The sequence below is a fragment of the Cygnus olor genome, chromosome 4, assembly GCF_009769625.2.
Source record: "Cygnus olor isolate bCygOlo1 chromosome 4, bCygOlo1.pri.v2, whole genome shotgun sequence".
In the NCBI taxonomy this organism is placed as follows: Eukaryota; Metazoa; Chordata; class Aves; order Anseriformes; family Anatidae; genus Cygnus; species Cygnus olor.
The window spans coordinates 69063887-69082959 of NC_049172.1; the positions used below are offsets into that span (position 1 = coordinate 69063887).

The 19073-nt window shown below is 42.1% G+C and overlaps 1 protein-coding gene across 5 annotated transcripts in view; it reads right to left on the reverse strand.

Moving 5' to 3' along the window:
• Nucleotides 1–308: 308 nt before the first annotated feature.
• Nucleotides 309–19073, reverse strand: part of LOC121069242 (neuropeptide-like protein C4orf48 homolog) — a 29011-nt gene continuing 10246 nt past the window's right edge. Inside the window, exons 1-4 of one of the 5 annotated variants that reach the window (XM_040555219.1) lie at nucleotides 13046–13177; nucleotides 7508–7652; nucleotides 5582–5670; nucleotides 309–838 (exon numbers count right to left, since the gene is read on the reverse strand). In XM_040555219.1, coding sequence (XP_040411153.1) covers nucleotides 767–838; nucleotides 5582–5670; nucleotides 7508–7631 — 285 coding nt within the window. In that variant the 5' untranslated portion in view covers nucleotides 7632–7652; nucleotides 13046–13177 and the 3' untranslated portion in view covers nucleotides 309–766. Of the gene's footprint in view, nucleotides 839–5581; nucleotides 5671–7507; nucleotides 7653–9833; nucleotides 9967–11951; nucleotides 12091–12648; nucleotides 12719–13045; nucleotides 13178–19073 lie in introns of those variants that run through there. The other 4 variants (XM_040555217.1, XM_040555218.1, XM_040555220.1 and 1 more) reach the window with 4 other exon arrangements.

Genomic DNA, 19073 nt, shown 5'->3' on the forward strand with positions numbered 1-19073 from the left:
GCCAGCAAGGCTGCAAAGTCATGGTCTTACTCTCCTTTTTTTTGTTCTTCCCATTTGACCTGCTAGGATGGAGTTATTTAGAGATATGGTGGGTTAAGTGTGGAATGTCCAGGGAAAAAAGGTAAGAAATTAAAGGTTTTAATTTAAGAAGACAACACTCTTACACAGGATGCCAGAAATTCAGCACAAAGATATAAGCCGTTTTGGTCCAAGTATAGCACACATATACCTCCTCGTAACACATGCCTCTTTACAGCTGATATAACTACAATATGCCTGAACATGGCGACAGCACAAACAAACAGAAAGGACTTCCATCATCTTTAATAAACAGGCAAAACCTACAGAGAACACAATTACCTGTCTCAATATAATTGGGGAAGTTGCCACAGAGGTATGCTCATATTAGAGACCAAAACCAGCTGCTGGTGTCTCTAGAGCACCGCTGGCCATATTTATCCTGCGGGTTACACTTGGCCAATTCTGATTTAAAAATCAAAGCATGTAAATTTTCCCCCCGCTCTAATGCCAAGTAGCAGATTTACTGAACTGAGCCCTTACTGGCAACCCAGTGAATATGAAAAGAGGACTATTAAAAAAAAAAAAAAAAAAAAAAAACGGAACAGACAAATACGTGAGACACAACCCCCCAGTATCCTCAGCACAGTGGGGTGTACATGCTTGCAACATGAACTCCATAAAGCTGTATTTTATACAGCTGCATTTTAAAAACCGCTGAACAGGTGATACAGTTGGCCTCCTGGATTCAGTTCAGCAGATTTGCAGTTACACAGTCACACAGATTTCTCTTTTCCACCTGAAGAAGCAGAGTTTCTGTCTGTAAGAGGGGGGGAAAAAAGCAACATCAAAAAGAAAGTGTCAGCACTGTAAAACTAATTAGCTCCCAAAGAAAAGTCCATTTTACTTTTGTTCTAAGATTTGGGACTGGTTTTATGAGATGATGCTTACAGTAACAAAACAGAGCTATTGCTTTCTGGTCTGCAAAGCAATTTAACTTTTGTGTGATTAATTCTCTTACCAACAAGGCAGTACTTCCTGTGACATGGAGAAATTCAGCGTGGTGCATATTTATGTTTTTCTCATTAGTACATTCAATATGAGTCTGGCTGCTGTTGTTTTTGTTTGTTTGTTTTTGTTTTTTTTTTACTTGTCTTTCTTACAATCTTACTTCAACCACACAAACTGGAACGTAATCTCACAAGGTCATGGGAGGCTTAAAACAAACAAACAAACAAACAAAAAACAACCTACCAGGAATTGTCTTTTTATTTAAAAACAGGCTGAAAAAAATAAAATTAGAGTATTATGGCCTTGTCTAACTGTTGAAAGTTACATAGAGAAAGTGAGGCATATTTTAACTCTGTTTTAACATCTCTTTCTTCACTACTGTTATGGTTAATATGCTGTTAGGGTCTAAAATAGACAATTGGTGCTGAGCAGGCATATGGAAATCATAGTTCAAACATGTGATGGGATCACTGGCTTTAAAGAAAGGGGTCCCAAGCCTGTAAGAACAGAAGCTTACCCAGCTGAAATGGGGTTCATCAATACCAAGACTGGTGCCTGACAGCAACAAGAGCGAATTGGGATCTTTCCCACTGGGAACCTTCCTGAGCCAGAGCTGGGTATGATCTGAAAGGCCTGCAACCTCTCAGCCTGCCTGTGCAAGAGAGGGCTGAGAACAGGGCAGGGTCAGCACGACTGCATAAGGGAAATGTGGGAATCCTTCCTCTCTAGCACACACACGCTTTGCTTTGCCTGTCTGTTTGGAGCACTTGTGGTTTCAGTAGCTGCATGATGAAGCACAGAGCTTCCTGACACCAACGTCATATCTTCATCCATTATATGCAGTCATCTCTGTCTGTCATGAGCTGGGGCTGTATCTGGGAATCAGTCTGATCAGAGGGAGAACCTCCTTATTGCTCTGGGACACACCAGCTGTGGGAAATCTACTCGCCAAATTAATCTCCACCGGTGTAATCAGTTACATGAAAAAGGACATTACCAAGACTACCAGCTCTAAATACCAATGAAACCCACCTTTAATCTGCCTGGTTTGTGATTTTGGTATGAGATGGGAAGGCCATGTGATTAAAGGCTATGTTTTAAAAGCTATGGTATCTATTGACCCACATCAACTACAGGTCCTTAGAGCACAGCTGAACATAAACATCCTGCTTAAAACCTGCCTTCTTAGTACAAGATGAGGCATTTATTGGTGAGTTTCCTTTCCCAGCTGATAACTCACTAAACACAGCCTTGTCATACTATATTAAACCAGATATCACTTTTGATTATTTCAGCTGCCCTGCAAGACTGGAAAGATCTGATCAGACTTTGCTAATCACCTAAAAGACACTCAGTCACCACCTTCTAACCATCTCCTTGACATCATTTGCAGTGGTTTGAATAAGGGAGGTTGACAGCATGCCAACAGCTTTGGAGTTAAGCCCCAAGGCTGCTTACCACCTTATATATCTTTAATAACATTTCCAAGCCTTTGTTTTTACTTTCATGGACACATCTAACTTAATGGGCTTTGAATGTTCCAAATAACCACTGACAGTTTAGGAAGAAATAAAGAACAGAATGAATGGCAGTAAATACAGCTTTACTGACTGTTTTGTGAGCATGATCACAAAACCATTTACACAGAGATTTGTTATTATCCCCCAGTGGGTCAAAGCACATCAAAGGGAAAAAAAATCAGGGCAGGGCTCAGACTCTCAACCTACAAAAAAGATCGTAAGTTCCAGCTAAAAATGCAGTTTCTGAGCTTTTTTAAGTTGTAGCGCAATGCCCACTGGTTAACTCTGAAAAATGGAATGGAATTTTGAAGGTGTTTGTAGCGCAGACATACAATGAATCGTGTAGCCCATGGACAGGCTTTGTCTTATGGGAGTTGTTTTATCACCTGCTCCCTGCTGGCCTCTGTCTCGAGCAGCTTGCTAATGCAGTGGGGAGCTGGCTGGGGGCTGGTGGAATGGTTTTGATGGTAACAGCTCCCTCCCAACAGTAAAAGAGCCCTCTGCTAGTTCATGATCAGAGCTGCACCTGCCAGGTACTGCACTTTGGTTGTGTGAGTGGAAAATCACAGGTATTCCCATAAAAGATTGCCCAGAGTTGGCTACTGGTGTTAAAACAAGTAATCCAGCAGGCATTCTGCTCCCAGAGGCAGCAGCAACAAAAGCAGTATGTAGAGGTGGCAAATAGATCTGGTATCTGCCCAGGTAGCAGCCAGCCTCTCAGAGGTGGTCTGGGACCCTTCTCTCACCACATGAGTAAAATGCAGCCAGTCTGTCAATCAGTAAAGGATCAGCACACACGTGTAGGTTACAAGCATTTCTAGTCCTGTAAAAGGAAGAGGATATAGCCTATTGCCTACATAAAATGCTGCGTGACCTATGGTAGAGTCAGTTTGCTTTGTCAGACACCATGCAGATCGACACAGGGCCAAATTAACTGTGAAATTCAATAAAATGATATAGTTTCCATCGTGCTGAATTGCATGGTGACACTAGCAGGAGGAATTAAGTGGGAATTTTCTCTCTGAGCTTTTGGGAATCCCTCCCCCTCCAACACAGTTAGGAGCTGCTTAGTCATCATCTAAAATTCCTGTCTGCAAACAGAAGAGAGTTTTTCAGGGAAATGAGTTTGTCTAGTGGGAATATTAACAAAGGGCATTGTATTTTCGGGACAGAAACATTTGCCCCACTCAGCAGCAAACCAGACCAAAATAGTCAAATGTAAAATATATATGTGGCTGAAAGTAATTGTCTTTAAACTCCCAGTTTGCATCAAATTGGGCCACAGAAGAATAATAAAACTGAGAACTGAAACAGTGTAGAAGGCAGTTCTACAAGCCAAGAAGTCCTCAACTATTAAATATTTCCATGTATTTTGAAGATGTAGGCAGAATTCCTAGCTTAGTGACTAGAATAAGCCTGTCCTATCCAGAGGCCCTGAAGGATCTCAATATGGCTTCAATTATTTAGATTTTAAAGTGGCAAGGAAGTGATAAATTTGTAGTGAGAATGTATCATGGAGCCGCATTTTCAAGCTTGTTGTCAAATCTACGACTGCAAAACTCAACCATAGGACATTCCTCTCAACTGAGCATTTTTTTTGTATCCTTGTTTCCTCTTCTTGGCTGTCTTTTATTTTATTTTTACTTTTAGATATTGAAATACAGTTGCTGTTTTGGGGGCTATGCAGTTCAGTCTTCATTGTTACCACCCAGCTTTGGATACCTTTATTTTATAAAGCTTTACTCTTGGTATGAAATCTGTAGGTGTCCTAAAGGTCACTGCCATAGCCAGACAACCAGAGAAGATTTTAGTAGTTGAGATATTTTTGAATCAAGATTTAGAAATTCTAGCAAAAAGTTCAAAAGCTTCTAGCAGAAGGAAAAGGTGTGCTAGAACCACTTTTCAGCACAATCTGAACATCCTGTTTTGGCTGTATGCAGTACTCAGCAGATGTATGCATTAACAGGATTTCTTCATGGAGGAGCCCAAAATACATTTGACCTGTATTTATTGAACAGATTTTGTTTAACTGTAAATCTGCTACATACTAATTTGGTTCTGCTCAAATGTTTGTTTCTTGTAGTACATCACAATTCAAGGCATCTTTATTCCTACAGCTGCATTTTCATCCAAATGTCATGGACCCTGCCTGGAGTTACTTCAAACCATTCTTCAAAAATGCCAGTTTGCAAGCTTTGAACTGCGAATGACCTTGACCATAGATAAGAATAGCAAAAAAATTTGAGTGCCTTCTGCTGAAAAAATCTGTGCAAGAGTGCAGATGTAGCACTTTAGCTAAAGGGTACATGGGAGGTAGGGGAAAATATACCCTCCCAAGACACTACTATCTGACAGCAGCTGGGATACAGCTAGTCACAGATTGCAGGCTGCAGTAGCAAGAGACAGATTCAACTTCACTCACAGAAGGAAGATACCAAGATACCAACCTTGGCAAATTCTCCACTCTGACTGCAAGCCAAACAAGTTTAATTCTCAATGCTGCTCTACTTTGTGGTATTTTTCATCATTATGGAATCAGAGCAATGTAAAAAATATCTATGAGATGATGTTTCCTCCCTTAGCCTCTCCCCAGGGGCAGAAGCATGTATTTTATTTTAGTATTTTTTTTTGTTTGTTTGTTTGAGCTGACTCTCATTTTGGGTAATAAATGTAAATGATGCTGTGACCTTACTCCCTCTGACATAAACACAATGGTGTGCACTCAGCATTTGAAATGAGAACAGCAGCGCTAATGGCTCTAACTTGGCCAAAAGAAGGATAAAGAGCTAAGGACTGTCAGTTCACTTTTATAAACTTCCTAGTTTCCCTGATAACGTGATAACCCAAGTGAGAGGAATTCCAGATTACTGCCCAGTGAGGTGAAATGTAATTACCAAGAATCACCTTAGAATGTAGGACAGTACAGTTCAATGACAGTGTATTGTGCAAAAATCATCCAATTTATCTACTCCTACCCACAGCACTTTCTTTCATATTAAGAAAAAAAAAAAAAAAGTTGAATGTTTCCTTACCCGTGTGTCTAAATTATATGCTGTCTTCTTTAAATCCTGTAGAGCCCTCTGCATGAACTCAAACGCATGGCAATCAACACAGGGGCGGCCTAGGAGAGCATTTAGCAGAGAATATAGCGTGAGCTATTAAGAAGAATGAGTAAACAGTGATCTTGAGCATGATGAAGAACTACAGAAAAAGGTCCACAATGAATACTGATGTATGTACTCTTAACCAATCCAGGCTTTTGCAATTGGTCCATCATGATGGTCCATTCAATGTCTCAATGGCAAAAGAATGACTTCAACAAATTTGCATTAAAAGTATCATGTTTTCTTCCCTTTTCTTCTTCCTTCACTGCTGTTCCCTTCATTCTTCTATATCTCTTCCCCTCCCCCTTTCCACTATCTTTCTTCTCTTGTCACAGTTCACAGAAGTGTGGAAACACTAAACCCATAACTTGTGTATTCCATTTTGTTCCACTAACCCTGACCACATGTTCAACCTCATCTTCTCCAGAGATGATCTCTACAACCACGGTCCTGTTCCCAGGAAAAATCTGTCTCCTAATCTCACAAATTTGAGCTCTAAGTAGAAAGCTAATGGAATACAATTGAGATCATTATCACTAAGACAGATCACTAGGACTCCAACCTTGAATATGATACAGCTTTGTCAAAAGCTAGTGAAGCAAGCAGCAGATAAACACAATGCCCTGTGATAAACAAAACTGCTGCATTTTGGAATAATTGCAGTTTAAGATATCTAGATAATCCACACGTAAGGTCACAAGGCCTGCTTTGCCTTGATCATCATGTAACACAAAGCTGTTCTATAACAGATTGCAGTACAGAGACTGAACAAATACAGACATGATAAAATGTCTCAGAATCATCAGCCTCTACATATGCTCTTCTTTGCTTCGCAGTGCCTGTGCCTCTCTGACAACTTCATAGGCAATAACTGCACAAGTGAGGAATTCTGAGCACAGGCTTAGCTTGCTCTTTGAAGTCTGGTAAGGAAGAAAGGATAAAACCTAGAGTAAGGGTAGAATATCCTGCAGCGTCTGTCAGCCTATTCTGCAAACACTTGATACTTGGCTGATTACTACATGCCTCTGATAAGCTGGCCTCCAGCTCACGACCTGTGTGCTAACTAGCAGAGAGGGATCCTGGCTGCGGGAGAGAAGGAGCCTGCCAAATTCTTTAACTGACCAGGGGAAAAAAAAAAAAGAAAAAAAAAAGAAAAAAAAAAGGAGAGAGAGATAAAAAATAAACACCAAGCAGCACTAAAGACTTCCTCTCTCATTGTTATACTACCACCCAACTTTAGTGTTATCATATATGCACCAGACAAAAGGAGAGGACAGCACTTTCCACACCAACAACTTGATGCATGGACCTGTCATTATGTTTATGACATAAATTAAACTCAACACAGATTAGCACAGGAGAATTAGGTGGTTGAAGGCAGCAAGGCTAAGAGTTGACAAGTTGTGCTTTCTTGGCATCTTCACTGTGAAATTTTAAAATAAAAAGTACTGAATTCATTAGAGCAGACATTACCAAGAATGAAAGATGTAATGAAGGGTCAACATCAGTTGAAAAAAAGTAAGTCTCAAGAATGTCTCTGAAAGGCAAAGAGGGTGATTCATGGTATAGAAAAGGCCAACACAATGAAAAAGCTGCACAAAATAAAAGGTGCAGAACATTGCCAGATTTCAGGTTCAGCAAGACAGCAACAGGCAGGAGACAAGAATAAGAAACTAGAGAGCCTTGGATGCAGGAGGAAAACAGTATGAAAGTTCAGGTTGTGGTTTTAAAACAACATAAGTAAGACATTTCCAAAACAGTTTGAATTATTTGGACAAGCTTCAGTGATGTGGTGTCCTGCAACACTAAAGCTACAGTACAGGTTGTGTGAGAGGACTGTAGGGTGGTACATACTTTCAGCTGGTATGGCTGTTCCTGCTTCTTGATCAGATCTAACAGGCTCCATGAGAAGTAGTGCAGCCACAAAAACTAAAGGAACTGTAAGGACCACTCTTCTCAGAAGGCAGGGTGCCAGCATCTCGGGAACGGGTGCTTCTCTCTTTATCAAGAGACACAAACAGGTCAGGGAGGAACATTATAGATACCAGGGTTTTTGTTACAAAGAACTTTATGTTCCTGATAGCTAAAGCATTGTCAGTCCTCCTTTCAAAGAAAAAAAAAAGAAAAAAAAAAAAAAAAGAAAGCAATCAAGCAATCAGAAGATCTATACCACAGTTATAGCACAGTCAGACGTTCCCTGTACTTTTCCAATACTGCATGTAAAACACAACTGGGAGAGAATGTCCCTAGAAATGAAGGAGAAGATGAGAAGTCCCTAGACGGTTTTCATTTTCATGTGAAATCCAGGATGCCAGCAACTTTGCCTAATCTCTGACTCCAATCTTTTTTTCTAACTACATGAACACAGACCAGCACATGAGTCTGGACAGCTGGTTCACTGTTAGACCTTGAGATCAAGCCTCTAAAGATTATAGAGCTACCTGAAATGCATCTGTCCCTCAAAATGAGTTTTTTACCTGCTGGCTTGCTTTATTGGTGTATCATCTTTTCACTAGAATAATAACTAAAACTAACCACTATCACTAACTACACACAACACTGATCATAAAAACTTACTCCATTATGAAAATAGCTGAAGGAAAAGACTTTTGTTAAACTTCTACAAATTCGTAGGCAGAGAGGTAAATAATCAAAAAAACATTTCCCTTCCTAATCTGAGTTTCAGATTATTTGCAGCCATCCATTTGTTCCTGAACATCACAGCCAGCCCACAGCATGTCCGGACAACAGGTACAATCTGGTCCTGCAACACCCACCCTTTCACACAGAGGTAACATGTTTGATAAGTACACAGGCTTCAAATGAAGTGTTTTCTTGATCCAACAAGTAAACTGTTCAGATCAAGAGGAAACAGAAAACTTGGATTGGCTTAAGCTGCAAACGCCTATTAGAGATTTCAATCACAAGCCTCAAGCATCCTGGCGAGCTACTAGGGTGGTCCTTAGTTCAGCCAAGTTTACCTTCTGGTCCTGTTTGTTCAAAGGAAAGAAAAAGAGAATCAAATAGGGTTGTAAAAACACTATAAAATCCACATGAAGGTTTTCTTTAGCTAAGTCCAGGAAAGCAGTACAACAGGCTGTTTCTTCCTGTTTTTTTAAGTATATATTAATTGAAAGATGTTGCACAAGAATGTCAAATCCACATGTGCTGAATGCAGGAATACAGCATTCTCCAGAACAGCCTGTATTTCACATTTGGAGGTGTAATAGAGGGAGGCAGGAAGGGAGAGGTTTTTCCTTATCTTGCCACAAACACAATGAAACAAGTCTCGTCTTCAATACATGCAAAGCCACTGCTTCAGACACAGCTAATCAGAAGCTGCAAATTCTGCACAAACACTTGCAGTATGTGTAAACCAGCAATTTATCCAGGAAAGGTGAGCATTACACATCTCTTTTCTGTGCATTTCAACCTAAATGTAAGATCAGGGGATGTTTCAGAAGCAAGAAATACACATGCACAGAGTCACAAATACATTTGGGCCCATAGCAAGTAATACATCTGGTAATGTAATTCTTGTAACCCCAGAACTATGTTTCCTATTCCTTCCACTATTTAGAAGTGATCTGATGTGATGCTTTTTCTTATTTGTTCAATCCTTAAAATAAAGGGATTAAAATCATAACAAGTGGCTTGTTTTTTTCCTGTTTTAGTTAATGGTGACCAGTGATCAAAGCAAGTACAATCAAAGGCACAAGGCTTTGCAACAGGGTGCAGCAGAGTGATTCCAAGTAACAGCATGTTAGGGTAACACCAGCCTCCTTTGAAAGTACCTAATGCAGAAGCCTGCAGGTCAGTAGGACAGGAGGCTATTCTCCTTGTGGACTACCAGTGCTATAGAGGTTCAAAAAACAAAGCAGATACACTGTTAAACTTTTTCAAGGTACCTTACAGGTTGCCCACCCCAGCCTCAGCTCAGCTTCACACATGGGCCCTGCTGCAAAATAATTGCTCCCTAAGTGCAGCCGTCACCTCAGGCCACATCCAACTCCTGCCTCTTAGTAATATTGTGGGAATTAGCTATCTGCAAGAAACAATCACGACAGGCTTCCAGGGTGGTCTCTCGCAGCAATGCATCTGGGAACAGAGACAGATGTGTGCAAGGTCTTCTATGAAAGAGAAAAGTCACCCCCTCCAACAAAGGAAAAAAAATCGGTACCTGATCTCTCTCTCGCCTTTGTGATGGTCTCTTTGAAATGGCCGCTGCAAACTGCTAACAGAACAAGTGCAGCTTTTCTGAGCATGTGCACTGTCTCTTTTTAACCTTCCCTGAAAGAGGTTATTACTATGGGGAGATTTCTGCCATGGCAACAATGCAGAGCACTGCAGCACACAGCACAGATTTAAAGAGGAACAGGCTGTGTCTCCCACGTCTGGGGAAGGATGTTTCTGCTTTGACACAGGAGTTTCAGCACTGACTGACCTGCTGTGGGTATGGTTTTTAAAGCTGGGCCATCTGGTTCATCTTTCTTGAGTCTACTGAGTGGTTTTCCCCCAGTCTGCTCAGCTGGATGTGGTGCCCGATTCGAGCGACTTGCTCTCTCGTGCCTGAAAATAACCATGACGAATTACACCTGCTTTATGGGAAACAAGGAAAAGCTATAGGATTGCACTTGGGAACTGCAGGGCATGTCACAGCCAAGATTTTGGTGAAGGCCAGGAATTGTTCAGCCTGTCTGCCATGTGAGTGGTTCTGGGTTACAGGGGTTGTACCACTTGTGCCTGGACGTTTCCACGATCCCAGTCTCAGAGCTGTCAGAAACAGCTGCAGATGTGCAGGCGCTTAAACTCCGAGGGGGACCCAGATTCTGAATTGAGAGCACACTTTACCCCCCTTTTCCAGCCTGTACCTCTGTTCCCCTCTCAAGCCCCACAGCTCCATCCTACAACAACACACTGATGGCGTTCCTGCTGAATGCATACAAGAACGGAGCACAGATCACAGAGTGCTTTTGTCAAAGCAAAGCTAACTTCAGGGTTCTCATCTCCTCCCCAGAACACATTTCCCACCACAAATGAGGCACTACCAGTTGTTGTTCAAGAGAGAATGAGCACAGCTGAGGGCAGACGCAGTGCTGGGAAGCATGAACAGCCCTTCAAAGGGGCTGTGCCCTCTGTTTGCTTTGAGCCAGTTCGATAGGGACTCAGCCTTAAGTGCTCTCAGGGCAAAAGCTGGGGGCACTCAGCCTCAGGAAGGTCAGGCACACAGTCTTCTTTGCCATGAGCAGAAAGTCCTTCTCAGAGTTATGACTAAATTGCTGGCTAACATTTTTTCTTTTCAATGTGCTCTAAATCCTGTCTCTCCTGTACAGCCCTAGGGGAAAGTTTTGCTCCCATTAATTCAGCTTTTCAAGTCAGATGCTCAGATTTCCAATTGTTCTGGTGCAATACGAAGTTACTGCATCTATGAGCAGTGTCAAGGGAGGATTAATTATAGTACTTCCATTCTTATATATCACAAAAACAGAAGGATGGGGAAAATATTTTTTAGGGACTGTTCTTTTGGGCAAACAAGATTTAGCATTGTTCTTGCAGAGATAACCATATAGGATTTGGTCTGATTAAGTATCTGCCTATACACAAATTACAAATGCAAAACTTTATTCATGATCACTGGCAGCCATCTAATCTCACTTCTTGGCCTGTCTTCCTGATAAATAGCATACGTACACATGTATATACATACGTATGTGCCTTTTCTTAACCTGTGCTCTTGATCATTCCTGGCAAATCTTATCTTATTCTCCCAAGTCCCATCCTTTTTCTGTCACAACAGTAACATCTGGCAGCAAGCCACTGGTAGCTTGGGTGTTATCCCTGGTCCATTTTTCCAGAGCCATGCAATGGGCTTCTGACTACTTATTAAATTTTAAAAAATCTGCTTCTGTCATTCCTAGCTGCCTCGTCTGAAATCTACTTGCCCTGCGGCCACTAGGACCAACTTCCTTTTTGGTGCTTTCACCACATTTCCTCTTTATTCACCTTTCCCCATTCTGTACCAGGTTGAGCACCAGCTTCCCTCTTCACAGAAGCTCATGATTTCTCAAGTGAAAAAATATCAGTTCACCAAAGTGGAAGCTTTCCGCGGAGGAGGAAGACACCCCACTTAAGGATATTTTCACTTGAAAAAAAGTTTTAAAAAAATCATTTGACATTTCAAATTGATCATTTCTGGCTTTCTGCTTCAAAATTATTTCCTTCTTAAACCTACACCAAACAGAGTAAAAATACATTTCATGCTCGGTTAATGAAACTGAAGAGTGGGAGCAGCTCTTACCTTAAGGATATTGGAGCCCATCCCCACCAGGACGGTACAACCACGATAAAATCTTTTGTAGTCTTACTTCCCTCTCGCAGGAGGCATGGGTGGTGCAGATGCTAGCCCTAGGGTACCCAAAACTGCAAGTACACACCAGGGCTGGGGTGGCACAGCAGTGCTCAGTGGGGAGCGGGCTGTGCCTGAAGCTGCAGTGATTGTCACGTAGCAGCTTGGGCTGAGGGTGAAAAGTGACATTTGGGTGAAAGCTGGAAGGTCCCAACTCCCCTGCTGCCCTGTGGGGATCATTCATGAGGTGAGCAGTGAGAATTTATAGTTTCTTTTTATGATGAAGTCGAACGTAATGGATTTCTTTTCGAGATCCCCAGCAGCTAAAAAACATCAAAGCAATGCTTCTGAGATTTCAATTTTTCATCTTGATAGCACATGTTTTGATACTATAAATTTTTCTGTGGGATTGGGAGAAAAGCTTGTGCCTTTTCATCTAAGCCTCTTCACTGCTTGGTCTCTCCTTGGCTCTTAAATCTAATACTCTATCATGGCAGAAAACTTTCTTCCCTCACTAAAGATAACAGATTCTGTCACTTCTCCTGCAGACACCTTTATGCTATCTCACAGCCTGCCCTCTCAATCACGGCAAAAATCTCCCCACAAAGGTACCATCTTGTCCTCCATCAGCCCCCCTTTTCAGCTTTACCTCTGCCATGAATCCTACGGAGCGCGGCCACCTGGCAGAGCCTGGGGAGAAAGCTGGCTGCGACTGCTGATGGCATGCAAATGTGCTCGTTATACCAATATCACACTGTCTCACACCTCTCCCCGACTCCCCCCTCGTCATCCCACCCCAACGCTGGCCTGCGATCGCTCCAGGGCAGGCGCCGTGTTTGCACTTGTTGGCGCAGCACCATGCGGCTGGAGTGTTGATTGAGGCTCTCAGGCAGATGATGATCAGATAATGATGCCAAACTCCCTCGTGCTGATCGCTCTGTCCCACTCTGATATCTGAGCTATTTGCAGAGCAAGCCTCTTATTCTCCTTCCGACTTAAAGCTCTTGGGAAGTGTCGGAGTGGCCAGAATGAGAAACAAAGCCTACCTTTGTTCCCTGAACAGGTCTTGCATGTGTTGGTAGCAGCAAATAATTGAAATGGTCCCTCCTTCCACTTTCCCCACCAGCAATTTTAGGAATGATCTCCTTGTCAGTGACTGCAATTCCTGCAGTCCCTATCTGTCCAATTATGGCTCATCTGAAATCCCCAAAAGTCTTGAGTTTCAGCGCAGCCCAAGTCTGGGCCCGCGTCCAGTTCTGACTTTTCCGTTGACAGCTCTTGGGGAGTCTTGCCCTGTCAGAACTACTTACTGCTTTTTGGATGAGATGCTACACTGAGGTCAAATCTTTCAGCTTCTCTCTGGGAGTTGGGAAACATTTTTAAAGATCTCAATGTAATTTTCCAGAAGGGTTAGCATTTAGCTGAGCTATCCTTGCCTTGCGCTGTCCCTATCCACTCATCTTTGGGGAAATAAACTGTGTTCCAAGCTGTACTTGAGCTATTTCTAGGTACGTAATAATTGCAACTTTAAGTAGTTTGGTAAGTCCACAGAGATGTCTCAAGTACTTTGCAGCAACTATACAAATACTGATGCATATGAATGGGCTATGCGTTGAACTGGAGGGGAATAAACTGCTATTTTTCCAAGATCCCCATTCTAGAACCAGAATTCACAGTCCAGAGGCCTTCTAACACAGGTTAGACAGCCTTCTTTTCTCTGAGAAGCAGTGCAGCACTAGCCAGTTTTCTTGCAGTGGCTGCTTTCAAAAATAGCAAGTGAGGAAATTAAGGAAATGAGATTGGTGAAACCGGAAGGATATTACTGACCCCTTTTGCCCCCAAAATTATTTGTTATCCAAAGTTATCCAAGGATGTTCAAGCTTCAGAATCCAGAAGACCCATAGTCAGGGGGCTCCAAATTCATTCCCTACTCTAGAAACCAACTCATTTGCAGCCAGTCACCTGAGACTGATCCAAGATGACTTGTGACAGCAATACCTGGATCTCATTAATGGCTGATAATTTTGACATTAAGATCTCTATGACTCAATGGCTTAAAGATAGATGTATATTTATATTTGAAAGCAGCACAGAATCATAGAATGGTTTGGGTTGGAAGGGACCTTAAAGATCATCCAGTTCCCAACCCCTGCCATGGGCAGGGACACCTCCCACCAGCCCAGGTTGCCCAAAGCCCCATCCAGCCTGGCCTTGAACACTTCTAGAGATGGGGCAGCATCTTTAACCTGAGTTCATATTTACAAGATATTTGCAAGCTGACGTGTGGCTTCTCCTTTCTACATTTTTCTCCTCTTTTCTACAATTACAATGCTACAAATTGCAAGCTGGTTAGTACAGTATTATCCTGACGTTGCACTAACCAGGGCTGCAGTTACCAGCTAAAGGTTTACCCATGTATTCAAAATGTCCTGTAAATGAATTCCTCATTTGTGGATGAGGGATGTTTTTAGACACTGGCCAGTGACAAAAGAGCAATTAATATTCCTTAAGTGTCATTATAATGGTCACCATCTTCGCTGAGATGCTGGAGAACAGCCAGAACCACCACTGTTCATTCACTGTCCACTCCCAATGCCAGTTAGAATACAGTGGTAGCTCATGCCCCAGCAACATCAGACTCATCTTAAGAAACACCATGGCAGTCCTGCAGCTCTGAGACTATGCAGAGTACATTCTAAGAGAGCTGAGAACAAATCAATCGTGTTGAAGGCAGCTTCAGGAGAAATATGTTGAATCCAAAGTCAGATCAGAATTAGGAAATGCTGCAAAATCTTCCTCTTCATAAATCAGCAACCTCCCAGGAGGCTGAAATGCTGAAATGCTCCAATAGAATGCTCCCTCTTCTCCTGAACTCTTTCTGATCTTCACATCTACCCACTTTAAAAGCAACAAAAATCCCTGCCACAGGCAAAAGCACGTATTGTAAGGGGATGAGGATGTTGAAAGGAAACCAAGATGCCAAAATGACAGGGGCATTAAAAAAATTCTAAACCAGTTGGATATATTAATAGATAGCAGAAAATCTTAGAAAACTGACAAGCCAGGAAAAGCGTGAACAAAAAAATTATAAGCTGCCCATCCATACAAAGAAAAGGCTTCTTGTACTTCCAACCTTCCCTACAGAAGGACAGAGATCCATCTATAAATCAGCCAACAACACAAGAAAGAGATAATGATAAATTGAATCTTGCCAAGAAGTTTGAAGGACATTTGGGGAGCAGACATACAGGTCAGATTGGAGGTAGATCTTCTTTTGTGGAGAAAAGAGCAGGTATGGTCATGGGAGATGCAGACAAAAGTATGCAGGTGAAATTAACATAGCTGCAATGCAACAGTGGCATAAGATGAGAAAGTGAGTTGGGTAGGGGAGAGAAAAAAATGCTATTTTGGCTGGAAAAGTGGAGTAAAGATCCATTTTCTTAAACTTTCCAAGTCCTCAGACAGGATTGCTATAGTTGTGTTTGATAAGAATGCTTTATATCTGGTGTTGAACAAGAAATATTTTTTTTTCTAGACTTTCTCAAAAATGTCAACAGTGATATACAGCACTCTGAGGAAGAAACAGACATCCTGACTTCAAAGGTCTAGAACTGGTCCATGAACTACAAAATGTTGTTGTTGTGGGTCAACACCACTATCCAGCTAAGCACTACACAGACGCTTGATCACTTCTTCATGCCCAGGGGGACAGGGGAAAGGACGACTAAAAGCAAGAAGAACTTGTGGGTTGAGATTAAAATTATTTAATAAGTGAAGAAGAAGTAGAAGAGAGAGAGAAAACAAAACAAGTGATGCAAAGGTGATTGCTCGCCACCCCCCACAGGTAGACCAGTTCAGCCAGTTCCCATGCAAAAATATTGCTAACTCCTAAACCTCACCTCCAACCTCCTCTCCCTTTTAATAGCTGAGCATGATGCCATTTGGCATGGGATATCTACAGTTGGTTTGGTTCATCTGCCTTGTTGTGTCCCCTCCCAACCTCTTGTGTACCCCATAATCTATTCACTGGGGAAGCAGAGAGAAACAGAAGGCCTCCACGCTGTGCAAACAGTGCTCAGCCACAGCTAAAATATTAGTGTGATATCAGCACTGGTTTTGGTCACAAATCTAAAACACCGCACCACAGGAGCTGCTGTGAAGAAAACTAAATCCATCCCAGCCAGACCCAGTACAGTTGCTCAAGGGACATAGACATCGAGGTAACACATCATAAGGAATGGGATGCCATCATACAACTTTGTTGCATGGGGTATTCTGCAGACATGTCCCCTTACTGTGGCTAATATGGATTACTGTTTTTAGAAACGTAAACCTCAGTGAATCAGGAGAAACAGGATTTTCACTGTTACGCTGGAACCCAGAACTGTCAGAAAGCCTTAAGCATGTCTGTCTGATAGGCGAGTCTGCCTGCCAAAACAGCTGAACGCTTCTTCCAAAACTCAGCACTGACTGAGTGGGAAGAGGAAAGATGCTTATACAATTTTAATAGCTTGAAACACTGCTTATGTTTAAAAGTAGGAGCAGCTTATTTACAGTCCCGCCAAATTTTCAAGGTGAGGAGGAAGAGAATCATTGAAGATATTTTAATGGGTGCTTAGAGATGTGCTCAGGACAGTATGGCGGTTGAGAGAAATGGAAAGCAATATCTGTCAGCCAAACTCTTCCCTTTCTTACTTTGTCCCTGCTCCTTTCATTTTTTTCTCATCCCTTACACAGCTTCTGCTGTAATTACTCTTTCTCTTAGCTCTTTGTCCACCATTAGACACCCTTTTTGTGTCAAGCCCTTGATACTCTCCTGTGAGGCCTAGCTGCAGTGTGCGAACACTGACCCTGGGCTTGGGCCCTCGGCCGAGCGCAGTGTTGAGGCCCTCCAAGGAAACAGCCATTTGTGCCCCTCTCCACCACTTTACCCCTCTGCCAAAATCTTATTGCTCTCTAGAAAGATAGGTTGTAGTTGATAGTTTGGCATACTATGCCATAATGGATTAGAGTGCTTTGTAAAGGCCAACATGGAGTGTCATTGAATTGTCCCATCTGCCAGAAATAGCATCAGCTCAGCTGGCTTTCTGCTCCTAACATGGCTTGCTCCAAGAAGTACAGACCGTAAACAAAGATGTAAATGGATGTAAAAGACAGAGAGAGGCTCCTTTAAAGTGTTCTGCAACCACCTCAAGAACTTCAAACATGCATGGAAGTCACTCACAGCATTGCAGAGACGGCCCGTGGCATGGGCTCCCTAAGATCAGTCAATAAATAGAAATGGGCATTGGGACTGTGCTGAATCAGTGTACATTAGATATGTGGGGACAGTAAGAAACAAACACACACTTTTTGAAAAAGAAAGGTACAGGCAGGAGAGAGCTAAGAGAAAAATCTGCCCAACTCATCTTCCTCAAAATAACAGCTGGCTCTGAGCCCTAGAAGGCCCTAAATTAGCTGAAAAGGCCTTAACTAGAGGTTCTTCACCTTTTCCACACTGAGGCTCATCTTGGCCTTTCTAGAACTTTCTACGTATTTTTAGGGATATAGGAAAAACAGGGCAATAACCACTTGGTTATCCCTTTTCATTGCTTCTGGATGAGGAGCCTGCAATAGGGAGGAACACCTTCTGCCTGGGAATGTGGGCACCCCTCAGTACCATCCTGCATTATTTCAAGAGCTATGTTTGGATCTGTGATAATGCACAAACTAATTCCCATCTCCCGACCTCAAAACAGGAAATAAAAGAACAAGGCAGAGCTTTCAGTTGCATAAATATTTTTCCCTTGCCAAGAAATCTTCTCTGGGCAGGCATCCTGTATTTTTATCCCGAGAGCAGCATTCTCTCCTCAGAAAGCAGGTATCTGAACTTACTTTCCCACTATGTTCTGGAAAAGGCATTAGGAGGGGAAAAAATATGAGTGTTTAGAGATCCTATTATTCAAAATGCTTGAAATGCCTATGTTAGTGGTGCATTTGTGATATGCTGATTTTGCTAACATGAGTTAAAGTCTAATCTAATATGACCCTGAATCACTGTGGGGCAATGTGCTCACACATGGAGCAATGTGGTTGTCATAGGGGGAGATATTTTAATAGGCAACTTGAAGTAAATATTTTTCAAGATTTAAAAAAGAAAAAAACATATTTTAGTGGATTTATGTCAACTTTACAATACAGTTGAAAACAAAAATAGGTTTTGCAGTAACATTAGATGAATTATCCTTTTAACAAAGAAGTACCAGGGCTCCCTACAGCATTTGAAAAAGCATGCACGATACATGGCAGATAAACATGGCTGGAGCATTCTTGTTTGTTAAAACTAAATTACAACTTTTACTGTTATCCTCACTTAACCTCCCCCACTGCTTATTTTTTCATACACTGTCCTGGCACAGAAGTAAATTTAGGGAAAGCACTTTAAACATAATTGATGCACTGATGTGAGAATAAAACAAGCCTACCATTCCTCATTGGTTCCAGTGGGTTTTCTGAGCCTGAAACACTCACACTTGGCTCATCTGTTTTTGTATTTAAACATGAATGATTTTGAGTCAAAAACAAAGAACATCTGTTCAGCAATTTTAAAGCTAGAAGTATTTAACATTTTTCCCTTGATGTGCATGATTTGATTCAGTGCCCTATTGCATTGATGTTACTGGAGGGGCTTCACGCATGATTTAGAAGAAAGATCAGCAATGCAGGACACCCAAGATGGCAAGCAGGCAGACAGCATGCTGTTGGGCTGGTGCAGGGCCAGGAGCCATAGCAGCTTCAGAGAAGGATTTGTGAGAGGCAGTAGCTGTCAGCTCCTGGTTCAAACTGAGTTCTGAGCCCAGCAAAAGGAGCTGCTGCCTTCCAGAAAGGCAAGCAACCTCCCAGAAGCCACCCAGATGTGGGACCTTTTTCCCTCGAGGGGCAGAATTTCCTGGCTCCAGTCAGGCTTCTGCAGGAATAAATGCCCTTTTTCCGAGGAGACAAAAATGAAGCCATTAATTTTAGTGAATCAGACTAGCAGCATAGCCCTCTTTACCCCAGACCTCGGGACTGCCTCTCCTCATTATAATCACTTAG